Below are 18,587 nucleotides of genomic sequence, written 5' to 3' on the forward strand. Positions count from 1 at the left end.
TTCCAAAAATACTGAATACAGCTTAATTTTCTTGTTTGGGAAGTTTGGGAAGTTTAACTTTAATTATATTTGGCAGTTTGTAAAAATTTTTGTTGCTAAGGGACCCTAAATGATATAGAATCATCCTTGTTGAAATAAACCTTTTATATAAATTTCACAAAACCTCAATGAAAAATTTTGGCATGAGACCACTTACAATGTAGATTTTCATATTATTTACATATTTCTAAGGGGTATCACTTGTCCAAAAATAAGGAATGGCCCTGATTTTCATTTTTTTTTTTTTTAGATATTGCCTACCTTTGACATAATTAAAAAAAAAATCTGATTAGAACTATTGGTTTGAGTGTGCTTACAATATTGGACAGGATGAAATCAGATTGAGATCAGCATTTTCTTATCCCCCTCTAATAAAATTGCTTAAAAGTTTTTACCGCTTTATTCATGGCTTAAAAAAGTAATATTTTGTACGGCCTTACAATTCACATCATTTTCTATACCAATAACCTGATATCATATATATATTCATATATTACTGAACCCAAGCCTTTAACAAGGGATCTGATATGATAAGGGATGATATTAGAATTAAATTGCAAATAATGTGTCATAACCTCTTTATTTCACTTCTAATGAAAACTCTTTATTCATCTTAACAGTTGCATTAAACTAAGCTTTCAAGAGAATGTAGACTTTTGACTAGGTATATTTCATTGAACTGAATTATCATTTAAGCTCAACTTTATCATATATATCATGTATATATATGACTTTAAGTGTTTGTTTTAGCATATTGATGTTACATATCTATATATTCCAAGTCATTAGCTGAACTCAATACAGTCATTATAGGGACAATGTCTGATATGGCATGTTTACACATATTTATGCTTTTTGTGTCTTTAAAATGGAAAAAATTGATATTCTTCACCTTTTACTTTATGGAATAATTTAAAGGATTTAAGAGAAACTTCAGGAACAATATCATTATTAGCAAAACTGACAAAAAATTAATGAACAATTTCAAAAAACGATTTGTTGTAGGATTTCAGATGTGATATGTGCATTGTTAGGCATAAAAGAAATAATTATAGGATAAATAATCAATATATATCAAATGGATCAAAAACATAATATTTTAAAATAAGGCAATGTCTCAGGAATGACATAACATTCTTTTTATTTCAGTTGTTGTTACTGGTTGTAATGATGTTGATTCTACACAATCTGGACCACAAAAGTTTCCAGATATTAAAACATCTATAGGTGTATCCAACCTATCATCTTTTAAATCAACCGGTAAATTTACTTGTCAAATACCTGGATATTATTACATTGTAACAACACAAGTGTCAACTACCACTTATGCAAATATATCTATTATGAAAAATTCTAATACTATACACTCGCAATTTATGTCAGGCGATACTAATGGCTACTGGACACCAGGATCTGCTGCTGTGGCTTTAGAATTAAAGACTTATGATAATGTGTGGATTAAACTACCTTCTTCCTATCATATTAGCCAGTCATGTCTTACAATATTTAAAATCAACTAAAACAACATAGTACTTTGCCTCCTCAAATATTTTTACTGAAGTAAATATAGTGAAGGATGAACATAAGCAACCTACATATTCACATTACAAAGTAAAGATAAAGGAAAATTAAGCTATGATCAAAGAATATGAATATTGTGATATCAAAATTTGCAAGATTTTAGAAAACTATATTTGTAAATTACAAAATTAATTCAAAGTTTATTAATGTAAGAAAAAAGATATAGGACAATAATTTAATTTTGCTATTAATAATAATCACATTATATTATCAGTTACAAATGATTCACAATAATACATGTATCAAATTTTTGAGCTCATACTCAAATATTGGGAGTGATATTATATACGTATAGAGCATTTATTTACAAAAGATAAATTCATTATTTTATACCAATGAAGGAACAATGATACACACTCTCTAGAAAAACGTTTTCATGAACCTTTCATAACAAACATGATTAATAGATTGATTGTTGTTTGCTCAATGTCCTGAGGCTAATATTTCATGCATATTCAGGACAGGAACAAATATAATTAAAAATTGAATGCTTCTATTTGTAAATTTATTGGGGTGTAAAAACATTGACCGAAGTACATTTTGTAAGCGCAGAAGCGCTTCATTCTAAAAATGTGCCCAATAACATTTTTACAACCCTATAAAATTACTAAAAGCATTCATACTTATAATTACACTTTTTTGCTAGGATCATGAAAACATGATTTCTATCAAGTTTTTCTTTTATTCACATGTGCACTTTATTGTGGAAGCTTGTGTCATCATGAATGTTACATTTCATTTTGAAATGAAGGTTAATTTTAGAATGACGTGAGATTGCAGTTACCCAATCAAAATAACGTATCACAATGAAACATACATGCAATGTAATTATAAAACTATAAATCAAATAGCTAGGTTCTGCAAAGCAGGTCAAACAGATTGAAGATATGGCATTTCTTTTACTGCCAATTAAAAATGAGGATATGTGGTGTTGCTCAGTCTTTAGTTTTCTGTGTTGTGTTTTGTGTACTGTCATGGTATTGACAGTTTGTTTTTGACTTATGAGTTTGAATATCCCTTTGGTATCTTATGCCTCTCCCTTGAAAGGAGCAGAAGTTTTGCCATGTAAAAGGCAACAAATGGAATCTTCAAAAAGTTGATGACTGGGTTCTTTAACATGTGAAAGTGTGTAGTGCTTTCCCTACACCAGGAATCAGATTTTATGTCGCCATTCAAGCTAGATTTGACTGCATATTTATTCATTCCAAACAGCCAAAAGAATGACACTCAATAGCAAGAGTGTTAATGTGGGATAAGATATGTCCAGATTACCCTATTTCTACACCCCAAACCACACTTACAGATAGGTTTCAGTACTAACACAAATAGGACTTCACTAATTATCATTGAATTACAAATGTATATACTGCAAGTCTTTAAGATCAAGGTCTCACTACATATATCACATCCACTTAGTCATTTAAACCATGAAAATGAAAGTCAATTTACCTTACCATCACTCTAAACAAACACACACACACAAAAGTTGACCTACTACTTGTAATATCTGAAAAAACAGATCTTCTGGTATTGATCAAAAGTAAGCATTGGCATATGAAGCATTACAGAAAGACCAAGGTCAGATGGACATGAACACCTTACATTCATTCTATCTATTAGACTATATCATGTCATTTAAAGGCATTAAAGGCATTTACTCTTGTAAGGAGAGTTTTGGTGTAAATGGACAGTAGGAAGACCTCAGCATTTTGAACATTCATCCCGTCAGATTTTCTCTATCTTTAGCAGTTTTCAAAATAACATGTTGGCCATGTAAGTTCGAAGGCAGAACATATAACATATTTTCAAAACAAGATACCCAAAGGATGATTGTGGCCAAGTTTGCCAAACTTCAAGATGCAAATGGCAATTTTTTCATACCAATTCAGTAGAACAAAACACCAACAAATTTCATTGACAGATTTTGCAGAGTTGAACAACTTGGATAGGGGGCATGAGATTTCGGCTACCACTGGAAATAAACTGCTTCGCTGAGTGCAGCTGGATACGCCCGCAGAGGTCCAACCCTGAACAGTTGGGGCAAAAATGGACACAATATTCAAGCTTGAAACCGGTCTGAATTTGGATTGTAATTAAATATTTGACATATTATAGGTTTCTGAATAAATGTTGTCAAAGAACTTGAAATTGGTTATATGAATTGAATTTTATATTCAATTAAAGATTTGTTGCTGTTGTGCAATACACTATGCTGTTGCGCAATACTTAGTAAATCTGTTGTCAGACTATAAACAAATAAAATTTATAAAATTCTAAAGGGAGCTTACATCAATAGATATAATCAATTCACCAAAGTTTCATATGAATTGCTGAAAGCATTTTTGAGTTATTGTCCGAAAACTGGAAAATCCCCCTTTTTTTTTATGAATAAAACCCCGTAACTTGGAAACGTAAAATCTAAAATTTATAAAAATCAAAAGGGAGCTCATGTCAATAAATATAAACAATTAACCAAAATTTCTTCCAAGTTGGCGAAAGCATTCTTGAGTTATTGTCTGAAAACTGGAAAATCCCCCCTTTTTTAATGAATAAAACCCCATAACTCGGAAATGTATAATCTAAAATTTATAAAATTCTAAAGGGAGCTTACATCAATAGATATCAACAATTCATCAAAGTTTCATGAGAACTGCTGAAAGCATTTTTGAGTTATTGTCCGAAAACTGGAAAATCCCCCTTTTTTTTATGAATAAAACCCTGTAACTTGGAAACGTAAAATCTAAAATTTATGAAAATCAAAAGGGAGCTCATGTCAATAGATATAAACAATTAACCAAAATTTCTTGCAAGTTGGTGAAAGCATTCTTGAGTTATTGTCCAAAAACTGGAAAATCCCCCTTTTTTTAATGAATAAAACCCCATAACTCGAAAACGTAAAATCTAAAATTTATAAAGAACGAAAGGGAGCTCACGTCAATAGATATAAACAATTCACCAAAGTTTTATGCAAATTGGTTAAAGCGTTTTTGAGTTAATGTCCGACATGTTGACGACGGACGGACAGACGGACGGACGGACGGACGGACGGACGGACAGACGGACGGACAGACGGACAGACAGACGGACAACTGTATACCATAATACGTCCCGTAAACGGGCGTATAAAAAGAAAAAAAAAGTGTCTAGCAACAGGAAGATCTTTACCATGCAGAGGACTCGGCACTCTCCCTATATGTAAGGCATCACATTTATTATATCACTGCGTAATTATACATTTCCCAGAGCTAACCACACACCTGACAGGATGGAATTTTCTGCTCACATGAGAAGTTCAAGTGACCATATTTCTATCCTCGTCAACCCTTTAGGTTGCCTTGAAAGATGGTCACATTTATGTAGTCTCAACTGCTGACATTTGGTCAGAAGTATCTGCAAAGCAATATAAAGTATATAATGAATCTTACCTGTATTTAAAGCTGTACAAGCCTGCTGATATCTGTCTACCAGGGGAGGTAAATCCCAACTATCAACAACACCTTCAACCTAAAAGGAATGATTAAATAGTTATAGACAAGTTCAATAATCCCCTTCTTGGAACACTTCTCAAAAGGAGGCCAAATGAGTATAAGACATTTTTTTTTACCTTTGAGTAGTATTTTCCTTGTAATTTAAGTCCTCAGAAGAAACCACTATTATAAGATATAACTTTATCTGCAGAAGTGGCCGCATCTTGAAAATGAAATACAGTATATATACACATTAATTATTTGGCAGTAATCTAAGGTTCATGTCAAGTGGAAACTAAATTGTGTTGACCTGCTCTCACATATGTATTTAATTTAATATCCCTCAGGTTTTTTAAAAGGCTGTGCATTTATACAACCCTAACAGCTTTAGTTTGCAAATGTTGTTGTTAGGAAACAGTCCCAAGTACAACACAAGCAGTAATTTACATTAATTCATTCACACAGTTCTAATTGAGAAAAATGAAAGTTGTCATCACCACTGGTATAGCATAGACTTGTTTCACATTCTAAGACTTTTATTGCAGGTGAGAAACAAAATCCTTACTTCTTCATTACTGGACAGAACTTGTGAAATTTCATCTGTGTTGGCTAAAAAGGCACCATCCTTTGTACTGAGTGTTAACAAGGGACGTAATCCACACATACTGTAATATCTCTGACCGGCTTCCTGACATAACCATGATATCGTCTTCTCCTTCTCACTATTTATAAAAAATACAATCAAAATCTAAAATTTTAACAAACAAATATTTCATACACTCTGAAAATGATATATGTAAAAAATGTGACTACTGTGGATTCATTTTTATTCGTGGTATACCAATTTTTGTGGGTTTCGTGGGTCACAGCGAACCACGAATTTAAGAATTCAACTAAGAATAATCCCGAGAAATGTGTATGGAGTCGGATGTTTATTTCCGGTTATGTTATGCAGTTCTAGTATAATGTTGACTAACGATAAACATGTTAACATAACACTTTTTTTTATTGAAAGAAGATACAAGTATTTTGATTAAATCAATAATAAATATATTGAATATCAGTGATAATTTACTTTTTAAAATTTATTAAAACTGTTCATGGAAAATTTGGTAATTACCGTGTCATAGTTTGGTTTACTGGTGATTAAAAATCAATAGGATTAAGTATGGGGATATTGCCGTAAGTAATATTGTTTATGACAGGAACATTTATTTTCACACCTTTTACTTATATGACTGTTTATTATATCGTGATTAGGGAAATGAGCTTTCAATCATAGAGTTTTGGATGCCTTATAAAATTTCGACAAGAATTTATAAATTGTAAAACAAACAAATAATTAGTTGTCTCTGTCCATTATTGTAGTAGAAGTTTTCAATGAACACTTTAACCTAGAATGACCAAGCGAGGATTTTGACAATTCAAAACTTGTTCAATGAATTCCTTCTTTTTTTTTGTGTTATTATTGATCAAACCAAGGAGGTTATGTGATCTCCTAAATCAAAAAGAAATCCACGAATTACGTATCTGAATTTATTTTTTTGTTCTAATCAGCGATCCACGAATTTACGTATACCACAAAACGTCTTTTTTTCTCTATCCACGAAAATTGATACCCACGAAAATAAATGAATCCACAGTATTTCACTGTCTGTCAAAAGTCTCTGTTTTTCACATATAATTCATTTTGAAAAAAAAATAAAAAATCACCTCCTAAAATATTTTGCAAACTGAGTATTCTTTGCCAATATTTCTTGCACTACAAAATGTATATATATATCTCAAACAGAAATGATGTCATTTTTAAGGTGCAATTCATAATAGGACAATATATTTAATCATTTATTCATAAAACACATAAGGGAATAGCTTCTTTCTAATCATATATTAGTGTTAATAACTGGCTTATGAAAAATATACTAAAAAGACTTGCCTATTGGGCACAGGAATAAGCAAAAGTTTATCCTTTACTCTGACCTTGACCCTCATTAAAGGACCAACTGTATCCCTGTGTGATGAAGGGGTACTATCAAGGGCAGTCTGTGTATTTGTGGGCCCAATTGTAGCAAGAAAAGATGTGGTATTCTCAATTCCTGCTGTGTCCTGAGAAACAGACCTGTTTTCAGATACTCTGACTGCAAAATTTGTCAAACTTAATTGGCGAGGTTTTGTTTTCTGTAGAGGTCGAATTGAGGGCAATTGTGTACTTTGGGATATGATACTTATATCATTTTCATCTATCAAAATGTTATCATCACCAATTCTATTGTTGCCATGGATATCAACACTTGTGTCAATATTTATATCATCGTCAAAAATAATACTTCTGTTTTTCTTTATGCTAGCTGAAGAAGCTTTTCCAGATAGGACCTCCTCACTTTTCTTTCTAGAAGTATTTGATGAGAAAACACCATTTATGTCTAATTTCTGTCTTTTGGTTGGTTGTTGCATATCATCTATCAACCAATCATCTACAAAGATTTCTGCATCAATTAAGGCTGACGTCTGCTGCTGTTTACTGGTTGGCACACCACTTTGTGAAGGGACAGTCTTACGATTGACATGACCTCTCAGATTTTCCATAGCAGACTTATAGCTTTCTGTTGCACTATGTGTAGTACGAATCTCATCTTCCATCATTGGATTAGGAAAAAATTCTTCAGAATCAGATAAAACTGGAGTTGTTTCCCTTTGTCTACAAGGCAACTGTGAATCACTGTCAGAATCACTTGAAGAAATACCTCTTCTGAAAGGTAAAAAAAGAAAAAAAACTATAAAAAAGATTTTTTATGGTTGTTTTATGAGAAACAAATGGTCAATCATTTTGTTTTCACTATTTGGGATATTTCTAACACATATTTTTGGGAGGTATGGATATTCCTAATTTGGGCATTCAAAACAATTTTTAGGGACGTGGGATATCAAATTAATGTCCTAATTAAGGTTTTAAAAAAAGTCTCACTTCAGCACAATGAATTTGATTGAAGGCTGAATTTTTTTAGTGATCACCGAAAAATGATTCAATAATGAACAATAAAGTGTAAATACTTCATGTTGCAGACTAGAAAATATCTATTTAGATTAATCCTCATTTTTTCGTTTCAAAAGGTTAAGAAACTATTCTATTTTCTGTTTTAGTTGAATTCATTCCCCATTTTTTTTAAATCTAATTCAATACCTTTCAAAAATAAGAATTTTTGTTTTCATTGGTTGTTTAAATGATAAAAATTGTCTGATTTGTCAAACAGTCTAGGTCAGTTCAATTTGAATTATTGCAAAAGCTCGAACTAGAATTAGCATGTAAACATCATGATTCAAGGATCTAATTTAGATTTTACTTAAACTCACCTGGTTTAACAGCTGTCAGACAGTTTTAATAACAGCTTTTGACAAAATCATAAAAGTATTGAAATCTTGCAAGGGAGTTGTTTAACAAATGTTTGATTAATATTGTCCCTGTTCAAAATTTCCCCCCCATAAATTATCAAATATTCTGAAGTATCAAATTTAGAAATTTAAGTAATGTGAATAAATGATATGACAGATACATACCAATGAAGCATCAACCCAACAAAAAAATACAGAGAAGAAATCTAGAAATCAAACTTACATTGTTTGTGAGTATAACCCAGAAAAGAAATGTCGAATATAAAAATAAGGAGATATGATATGATTGTCTATGAGATAACTATCCACCAGCAACCAAAGAAAAAGGATGTAAAAACTAAAGGGCACTGAATGGCCTTCAACAATGAGCAAAACATATACCATAAAGTAAGCTATAAATGGCCCGACATGAGAAAATGAAAAAAATTCCAACATGAAAAACCAATTCTGATTTATGATAAAACAATAAAAAACAAAAGATATGACAGACATGCAACCAATGACAATCACTGGATTACAGACTCCTGACTTGGGACAGGCACATGCAGGATGTGGTGTTGATAAACATGTTTGAGAGCACTCAACCCTACCCTAAATTGGGACAGTACAGTAACAGCACAACATGAAAACAAACTGTAACAAGAATGTCCATAGTACACGGATGCCCCACTTGCACCATCATTTTCTATGTTCAGTGGACCATGAAATTGGGGTCAAAACTCTAATTTGGCAATAAAATTAGAAAGATCATATTATAGGGCACATGTGTGGTAAGTTTCAAGTTGATTTTACTTCAACTTCATCAAAAACTACCTTGACCAAAAACTTTAACCTGAAGCGGGACAGATGGATGAACGGACGAAGGAACGGACCCACAGACCGAAAACATAATGCCCCTCTACTATTGTAGGTGGGGCATAAAAATCAGTTGGAGAGGGCTTACTTACACAAATAAACTGTTATCATAAAAATATGTCTAGCCTTTTTGTAATTTAGATAATGCAAATGTTGAAATTAAAATAGCAATACTTTAACATGTAAGTTATGCAAATATTCAAAGTAGATGAACCATGACTGAAGGTACATGGCTAAACAATCTCCATGGAATGAGATGTGCCAATGCTAATACAACTGCATACCAAATACCATTGACTTATTATAAGTCGTTCCCTTTAAACAAACCTAAACACAAACTAACTTGTAAACTATGTAAAAGTTTCAAAGTCAATGAACCATGATCAGGGGTGGGGCTATATAATCTCCATGGAAACGATACTTGCAAATGCAAATAAATTTGCATACCAAATGTCATTGACTTAACATTAGCAGTTCATCTTAAACTGATCTAATCACAAACTAATACATGTAAACTAAGCAAAAATTTCAAAGTAAATAGACCATGACTGAGGGGGTGGGGCCAAATATTCTCCATGGAAATGAGATGTGCTAATGCTTATACAACTGAACACAAATTAACATTGGCCTACCATTAATGGTTCCCCTTGAACTGACCTAATCACAAACTAATACATGTTAACTTAGCAAAATTTTCGAAGTCTATAGACCATGAATAAGGGGGCGGAGCCAAATAATCTCCATGGAAATGAGATATGCCAATGCTTATACAACTGCATACCAAATATCATTGACCTACCACTAGTGGTTCCCCATAAATTGACCTAATCACAAACTAATACATGTAAACTATGAAAAGTTTCAAAGTCAATAGACCTTGACTGAGGGGGCAGGGCCAAATAATCTCCATGGTAATGAGATGTGCCAATGCTAATACAACTGCATACCAAATATCATTGACCTACCACTAGTGGTTCACCATGAACTAGACCTAATCACAAACTAACACATTGTTGACGCCGCCACCGCTGTCGCGGACGGAAACAGCATACCTATGTCTCGCTTTTTGACTCCGTCAAGGCGAGACAAAAACTAAAAAAATATTCTGAAATATCTGATATAGACTGAACATAGTTGTTAACTTCTATGTCATTTGGTCTCTGATGGAGAGTTGTCTCATTGACAATTATACCACATCTGTTTATTTTTATATAAAAAGGACATGTGGAGTATATCCAAGGTCAACAAATGTTCATATTTGCCAGTCTGAAAGGCCAATGACCAAAATAGTACCTTAGATTTAGGTCAAGAAAATAACTATCTATAGAAATAATGTCCGTCATTCCTTGAGATTAGGTTTTTTAAATCACCATTTTGTACTAATTTTTGTTTTGCAATTCTTTTCCTATATTGGCTACTCAGATACAGCACGATAAACCTGAGGGTCCTCCTAATTACAATATAAATGCCTCCTGGAGATATTTGCTAATGATTGTTAATCACTTTGTAATCTTCACATCTGACAGAACTGATTAAGCTCAGAACTAATATTATAAAGTTACTTTGTGCAATTCCAAATTTAAATTAAAACTTTTATTTAATTACGTAGAAAAAGTAATTTATTTTTAACAAGTCAAGCTTTATCTTTATTTACTATGTAATAGGTATATGTGAGATAAGACACTAATCATAAAATGCAAAATTATTTCATGCCAAATTAAATGAGTGAAACTATTATCAGTTATATTTAAAAACCTTTACAGGTAATAAAGCATAAAATACAATTATTTCTTGCCATTTAAAAAACAGAACCAACCCCATAGATGTATCCTGATTTTTAGTTCATTTTTCAAAATCGAAAGTAGCGTGGTGGATTCCTGAGAAAGTTACAGTTTTAAAACATTAAAAGCATCTCAATTTTAAATTGTGTATTTCATGATTTGTTCTTAAAATGTGTTCAAACCGTCAATACAAAGTTTTTTGATTCCATGAAACTAATATGAATTCAACGGTTTAAAAAGGGAAACCACCTTTCAAGACATCTCAAAATGTCCAGAATGATGTGAAAAAGTTTCAGTATCCTTGGTATAAACCGATGATACATCAACTAAGCAACAACAAAAAAAAACCAAAGAACACATCTAGAAATTAATATAAAGTACAAACAAGAAAAGACTTTCAGAAGTCAACATTGAGTACGACTAATATTTTTCTACCAATTCCTTACCTGAGATCTGAAGAATGCCCAGTTTTTGATTTTCGTTTCTTGGCTCTCTCTTGTAGAGGGAGATGGGGAAGATCACATTCTTCAACAACCCTCTGACTTCTCTGACTTGAATTTAGACCTCTGTTTGCCTGGCTTCTTTGTATACTGTCTACTGAAGATTTTCCTAAATTATGTGGAAAATAATATAAAATTATGTGAACAACTATCTTATGTTTGCTAACAAATTTGTTCATATTGCAATGTGAGATTGGTTGGTTAAAATTCTTTAAAAATTGAATGTTGGTTTTGTAAGTTGTTTTACAAGATGAGTGCAAAAAGTACAAACATGCTTCTTGGTTTAAATTTGAGTTATGCTTGTTGCTTTCTTATGACTTAAACTTACAAAATCTACAGTAAAATTAATAGGCATATGCATGTGATGTTGTGCAAAGTATACTCTTGCTTGTCAAAAGACTTTGACAAACACGAGTCTGTCAAAATTATGACAAACCAGGTTTTTATCACATGTTAAAGCATTGAGGGTCTAAACTTCTGAACAGCAAAAGTGAAAATGGACAATACAGAACTTGGACCTCAATTTTGTCATCAGTAACATATTGAAATTTAAAAAGAATAGGTTGAACAGTTTTTACATGAAAATTATATGAGCTGCCTGCTCAAAATCTGTCAAGCAACCCATAATCAATAACTTAGTAAAAATATTTACCTTCAGTAAAAATTAAAAGTTTAGATAACATTTTTAAAGGTCATATGCAGACCTTTTTACCTCAAACACACATAAGGGTATATGATTATATTAGTATATTACTGACAGCATTTGGAAAGCTTTTCAAATTTCTTTTCAGTTTATTTGAAATATCTGCATATGTTCTTTAAAGAGGCATTAGCTACAAGATATAAAAAAAAAAATATATGATTTTTTTTGTTCAATCATTAATAAATGTTAAATAGTGAAATAATAATTATCTTTTAGCAGCCAGTTTGGTTCAATTTTGTCCAAATAAGCAAAGAAACATCGCTTATGAATTATTCACTGCAAGTGAATAATTTGACCTCATTGAAAACATATTCATGTGACCTTAAATTTACCCTCTTAGCTGGAGAGAGGTTACGCATGTATTCAGCTATTAAAAGGAAAAGAATGTCAACACTGAAAGTGAAACAAAGATGAACCATTTGGTTGACTGTATGTCAAACAAAAAATCATTCTTATACAGGTAAAAACAATGATCAACATACTTTTTAACCTTCAATATGAAATCAAACAGACCTAAAAAAAATCCATTTGCACGTGGTCACTATCTATTTATATTTATATTTATGTTTATATCAGGTTATATAAACGTCGGCAGTCATCTGAGGTCATCTCGGTGGTTAATTAGATGATTTCTAGACAAAAATACACACAAAATGTTGGCACATATTATCAAGTCCATGCATTGTTAATTGTTTATTTTAGACTTTTTGTAATTTGGATATACGTTTTAGTATGTTATAAATCAAATATGAGAATTTAAGTCAAATCGGTGAACATGAATTTGACAGCTAATGCCCATTTAAACAATATTTTCTTGTCTAAAATTATAATTCATGGTCTAATGTTTGATTATGTCAGCTTTTATGGACTTCCTTCCCCATTTTTGAATTTGCCTTTGAGTTCAGTATTTTTGTGAATACTTTCTTTCTCCTCTTTCAATTTTAAGCTCAATACAGCTCAAGACAATGTTAGTGTCAGTTTTCGGTATTAATTTTAAGTTCACAATGGACAGATATGAAAGTGCTTCCTTTGATGTACTCCTAATTTTCTTGTATTTGATGAGATATTGTCACAAATAAAAATTCTATTTCAATACTGTGGACCAATTTATTTTTTTACAGATACTATTTTTCTGCTTTTCTGTTTAGACCCTTTCAACCAATTTTAAAAACCAACAATTTATATTCACGATTTTTAAAACTTTGTTAGTGTATTCACGAATTGTCCAATAAGAGAAGATCCATGCTTGACATAGGTGCAACTATTTAAATTCATGTTATTTTCCTGCTCTCAAATATAAGCTACTGTGGATTCTTTCATTTTCGTGGATACCAATTTTCGTGGATTGAGGAAATATTGTTTTTTCATAGATATTTGATTTTGTGGTTTTGCAAAATTCTGCATACAAGGCTTAAGAAAATATGTATTTCGTTGAACATTTAATTTTCTATTTAATAGGGGAAATACAATTTCATATCCAATTCTGACTTCTTGACATTGGTTACCTCTCTTTTTAGACGCCAGTAATGTCTCTGTATGTTCAAATTTCTTCACTAATTCGTCGTCCAAATTATCACACCTGTCTCTCCATGCTCTCAAACAATCCAAAGCTGTGTTACCCTGATAATTCAAAAATTAAGTTATAAAACATTTATTACAGTATTGTTAAGATTACTTTGCCAGATATAATAACAGTATTACACAATTGGTGTGTTCTTCAATTTACAGATGTAGCATGATAGACATCTAGCAAATAGTTGTTCTCAAACCTGTGCTAGGGGCCATAATGGCCATCTTGAACTTGCGGTGAGGTGAGAGTTTTTGCTACATTTGAAGACTTCACTGTGGCTTTGAGATAAAAACAGCAGTAAAACCACTATTCCTTTGCATTTGTTTTTTTTGTGTGTGTGTAAGAGATTTTGCGACATGAATTTATAACCCATAACCTTTTTTCCCCCCATTATTTTATCATTATAATAAGAACTGTATTGCTATCATTAAAATTGGCAAAAACCAATCAGTAATGTCTTGTTCTGTCTCAGAAATAGCTTAAGATTAAACAAACAATTCCTTCTTTTAAGAGATATATGAGGGTCTTAATTGGGTTAACAGAATAGAGAATAATAGAGAAGAATGGGTGCTAAAATTTAAAGTTAGGGAAGAATAGGCCAAAAAATAAAGATTATAGAAAAATTCAAGAATATAGAAATATAGCCCAAAATTCAGTCCCTCATGTACATTTTTTCGATTTGGAGATAATTCAGCAACTACTCATTAGCTTTAGTAACTTTTTTACTGTAACTTAACTGGGGACAAACTGGATTCCATGCAAATGTCAATTTGACAGCAACCAAGAAACACAAGTAAACAAATAATAGAGACATATTTATGTAACCCATTATGTGAAAACAAAATTTATAATGTTCATACCACAGTATTCAACAATGAGTAATTCCTTACGACAGACAACGAGTATTACTCAGTAATATGTCATGAAAGAACTGACAGACAGCGTGAGTGAGGGTACTATAACTTACTCAAACTGAAATTAAAAATAGACACACGAAATAAGACTAATATATGTCTGTTCACATTTCTCAAATTGATTCATATAAAAAATAAACGTAGAATATGTTCATGGGACACAGATGATGCCCCTGCTTGCATATAACATAATAAAGGGGCATAACTCAAGAACGGAAAAAGTGACGCCACCCAAATTTGAACTTGATCTGTGTTTTGTGGTAATAAGCATTGTGTTTAAGTTTCATAACATTTGGTTTAGGGTAACTAAAGTTACAGAACAGAAACCAATTTCGGGACGTTTGTACCTACATACAGACGGACGGACAGAAGAATGGACAAGGGTAACACTAAGTGCCCCCTCCGATGACGATGGGGGCATAAAAATCCTTTAGAATCTGTTTACTAATGCATTCAAACCTCATCATCTTTGGCCAAGACGTTAGCTCCTCTCTCAATTAACAAGTCCATAATATCCATGTTGCCACAGTTACCAGAGTCAATAAGAGGAGTAACTCCTCCACAGTACTGACCACCTCGATCATTAATGGCTGCTCCATGGTCCAGTAGGTACAAGACTATGTCATATATGTCATGGTTGGCTGCCTCGTGTAATGGTATCCATCCACAATGATCACGAGGGTTTACAGGATGACCCTGAAATACATTATAAATCCAGTCAAAATACTTGAATGATTCTTATAAAATTATATATATTTTTAAATGCTGAATGACTCACACTCAAAGAAGAAATAATTTGGATTCTTTCATTCAATCAGCACCAGTTGAATGAATTTTTTATCCAGCAATAAATGATAAACAGTTTTTAATCACTTAATTTATAGTGATATTTGGCTTATATAAATTTTGAAATGATTAAAGTATTTTGCCTTCAAACTTGTAATCAAACTGGGTTATAAAACTGGAAATGTTTGAAATTAAAGTAACACATAGTTTCCTATATCAGTCAGGGGACTTATTGAAATAAGTGATTTTAATCACTTATTTAAGTAGCAAATTCGAAGTTTTGTCACAAATTGTAATTTTTTAGTTTTTCCAAAATTTTAAACACATAGGTTTAGATAATATCTTTTCATTAGTAAAATTGAAAAAAGGGAACTTTTTGCTTCTTTTAAGCAGCAAGGTTTATGCCTTTGATGCAATCATTTAGCTGCAAATTCTATTTTAGTTGAAAAAATGCTACAAAAATGGCTTTACATAATGAACTGATACTTTCTTAACAGATTTTTCCCAGCAGTGAGAGTATTTTTCCTGTAAAATTCAAGGTTTCATCTTATAGATTATGTAATAAAATTCTACTGTTCGCGATTAAAATTTCACTGTTCGGGGGTGTTGAAATTAGTGGGGGTTATTAAAATAATGATACTTAAAGAAGTGATTTTTTGGAAGGAAATTGAGGTATGATACTTAAACAGGTGATTTTTATGTCATTATCCTAGATTTAGTACAAGGTAATCACCTGACATGACCCGGTCATCCTATCAACACAGATGTTGGTTCTGATAATTTTAGCAACATAATTAGTCCCTGGATCATTAGTATTCTATATTTAAAGCTACAATAAAATAAAATCACTTAGTCTAGTGATTAATTTGTACTACTTAAATAGGTGATTATTAAAGAAAGACAACTCTTACTTCCAACCTTTATGGACATAATGTTACTTGAATCAGTGATTTAGAAAATCACTCATTTAAGTAAGTCCCCTGACTGTATATACTTGATACCTTCGTTCTGCATTGTAGTGCATTCATTACTTTTACCAGTATAATTCCCAGAAAGGGAAATAACTTGTACTGGTATTCAATTGTAATTTTAAAATCAGATTCAAAAGTGATTTTTCAAGAAAGAACTATATATTTCAAAAGAATTTTTTTTATAAGAATTCATAATCATGAGCCTTACAGTTTTCTTGAACCTGAGATACTAAGTAGCTTATTCTGAATAATAAAGGAATGCCAGTGGGCAAAAACACTGTTATTGGGGTAATCATGGTAATACAAACTGATACCACATATTGCAACATATGCTCATGAAATTTGAAACCAGTTTTCACATTTTTAACAGATTTTTACCAAATTATTTTCTAGCGAACTTTTAATCAACAGCTTCCTTGTGGTGTTCAATTTGCAAGGGAGATCAATTTTTGTTTCTTCACTGACATCTTCAACTGCATCCTACTGGCAGATGGTCTTTAATCATGTTAATACAGTTAAAAGTTTTGTGATAAAAATATAATAATATCAACCTGTTCAATCAGCTTTTGAACTTTCTTCAGATTACCCTCTATGCAAGCCCTGTGTAATGGAGTTTCTCCTTTTTCATTTCTCTGAAAAATAAAAAGTTGAACTTTGACATATGTAACTAATGTATACATATGCACCATTTACCCCGGTACATATGGAGAAGTTTAAAATGCATTGATGGTGCTAGATGCACACAAATATTTCATTACAAAAAAAGAGTTTAGAACTTTTGAAAGCACTTTTGTTCAAATTAAAATCAAAATAGAAAATCTTGTTACAATCGCCTCCATTCCGGATGATAAATTAGTAAACAAATGACCATTGAAGTGGGAGGTAAGATTGTCCATTTCTAGTGATAAAAAATAAGCTGACCATGGCTGTGAACATTGGAAATGTACATCTAGTTATCTTATGGCGGCACCACTGAAGTATAAGGTAAGATTGTCCATTTCATGTGATCTCAAAGAAGCTGACCAATTGTTTCAAAGTATCAAGTCAAAATGTAATGCTTATTATATGAAGTGAAAGTATGAAGAAGAAGATTTATTGATATCAGTAATCCTTGTTCGTCTAGCAATAACATGGTGGTCGGATTTTCTGATTTGCCTCTTAGGACTATTCCATTAGAACAGCTGCAGAAGGGTAGAAACAGTCACAAAGGTTTGTCCAAATGGCCAGTAGGTATAATGTTCTATTTTGAGGCATATAACGACCATGTTGGTTAGAAGGCTGGTTATCAGACACATTTTGTAAACTAGATACCCCGATCCTGATTTTTGTTTCCAAAAGTCCCAGTAGTTTCAGAGTTAAAAGTTTATATGTAAAAGTTAACAGACAATGGACACCAAGTGATGGCAATAGTTCATCCTGGTCCTTAGGACCAGGTGAACTAAAAGGGTGAGATAAAAGAGTAAAAAGTGTTGTAATGACATCATGTGATGATAATTGACAATAAGTTGTATTACTTAATACTACTTGAATGAGAGAGAAAAATTCACACCCACCATGAGTGCTTCCTTCCTGCTATATTGAAATAACACAACTACATACACCTGCTGATATTATACTTCTGAAAACCCCAATACTAAATATAACATTTGGAAACTTTGAACTTCTTTTGACAGATTACATTATGACAACTAAATTAAAAGTTTGTAAAGGATTCCACAGAACAGTGTCTAGCTTGCAATAGCTGCTGTAAGTGTAAGTGAAATGTTGACTGCCAAAAAAAACCATTTATCAGTAAAATAAAAAACAAAACAAAAAACAAAACAAAACTTAATATTACTGATCAGAGTGCCATCTCTTGATTACAAATAACAAGAATGTGTCCATAGTACACGGATGCCCCACTCCCACTATCATTTTCTATGTTCAGTGGACCGTGAAATTGGGGTCAAAACTCTAATTTGGTATTAAAATTAGAAAGATCATATCATAGGGAACATGTGTACTAAGTTTCAAGTTGTTTGGACTTCAAC

The 18,587-nt window shown here is 31.9% G+C and overlaps 1 protein-coding gene across 1 annotated transcript in view; it reads right to left on the minus strand.

Moving 5' to 3' along the window:
• LOC127701369 (tonsoku-like protein) overlaps window positions 1–18,587 on the minus strand; it is a 110,027-nt gene that overhangs the window by 66,070 nt on the left and 25,370 nt on the right. The window contains exons 6-12 of the mRNA XM_052205265.1: window positions 17,109–17,189; window positions 15,260–15,496; window positions 13,822–13,936; window positions 11,560–11,722; window positions 7,020–7,836; window positions 5,653–5,805; window positions 5,046–5,124 (exon numbers count right to left, since the gene is read on the minus strand). Coding sequence (XP_052061225.1) covers window positions 5,046–5,124; window positions 5,653–5,805; window positions 7,020–7,836; window positions 11,560–11,722; window positions 13,822–13,936; window positions 15,260–15,496; window positions 17,109–17,189 — 1,645 coding nt within the window. The remainder of the gene's footprint in view (window positions 1–5,045; window positions 5,125–5,652; window positions 5,806–7,019; window positions 7,837–11,559; window positions 11,723–13,821; window positions 13,937–15,259; window positions 15,497–17,108; window positions 17,190–18,587) is intronic.

This window comes from Mytilus californianus, unplaced genomic scaffold (assembly GCF_021869535.1).
Source record: "Mytilus californianus isolate M0D057914Y unplaced genomic scaffold, xbMytCali1.0.p SCAF_5, whole genome shotgun sequence".
NCBI lineage: Eukaryota > Metazoa > Mollusca > Bivalvia > Mytilida > Mytilidae > Mytilus > Mytilus californianus.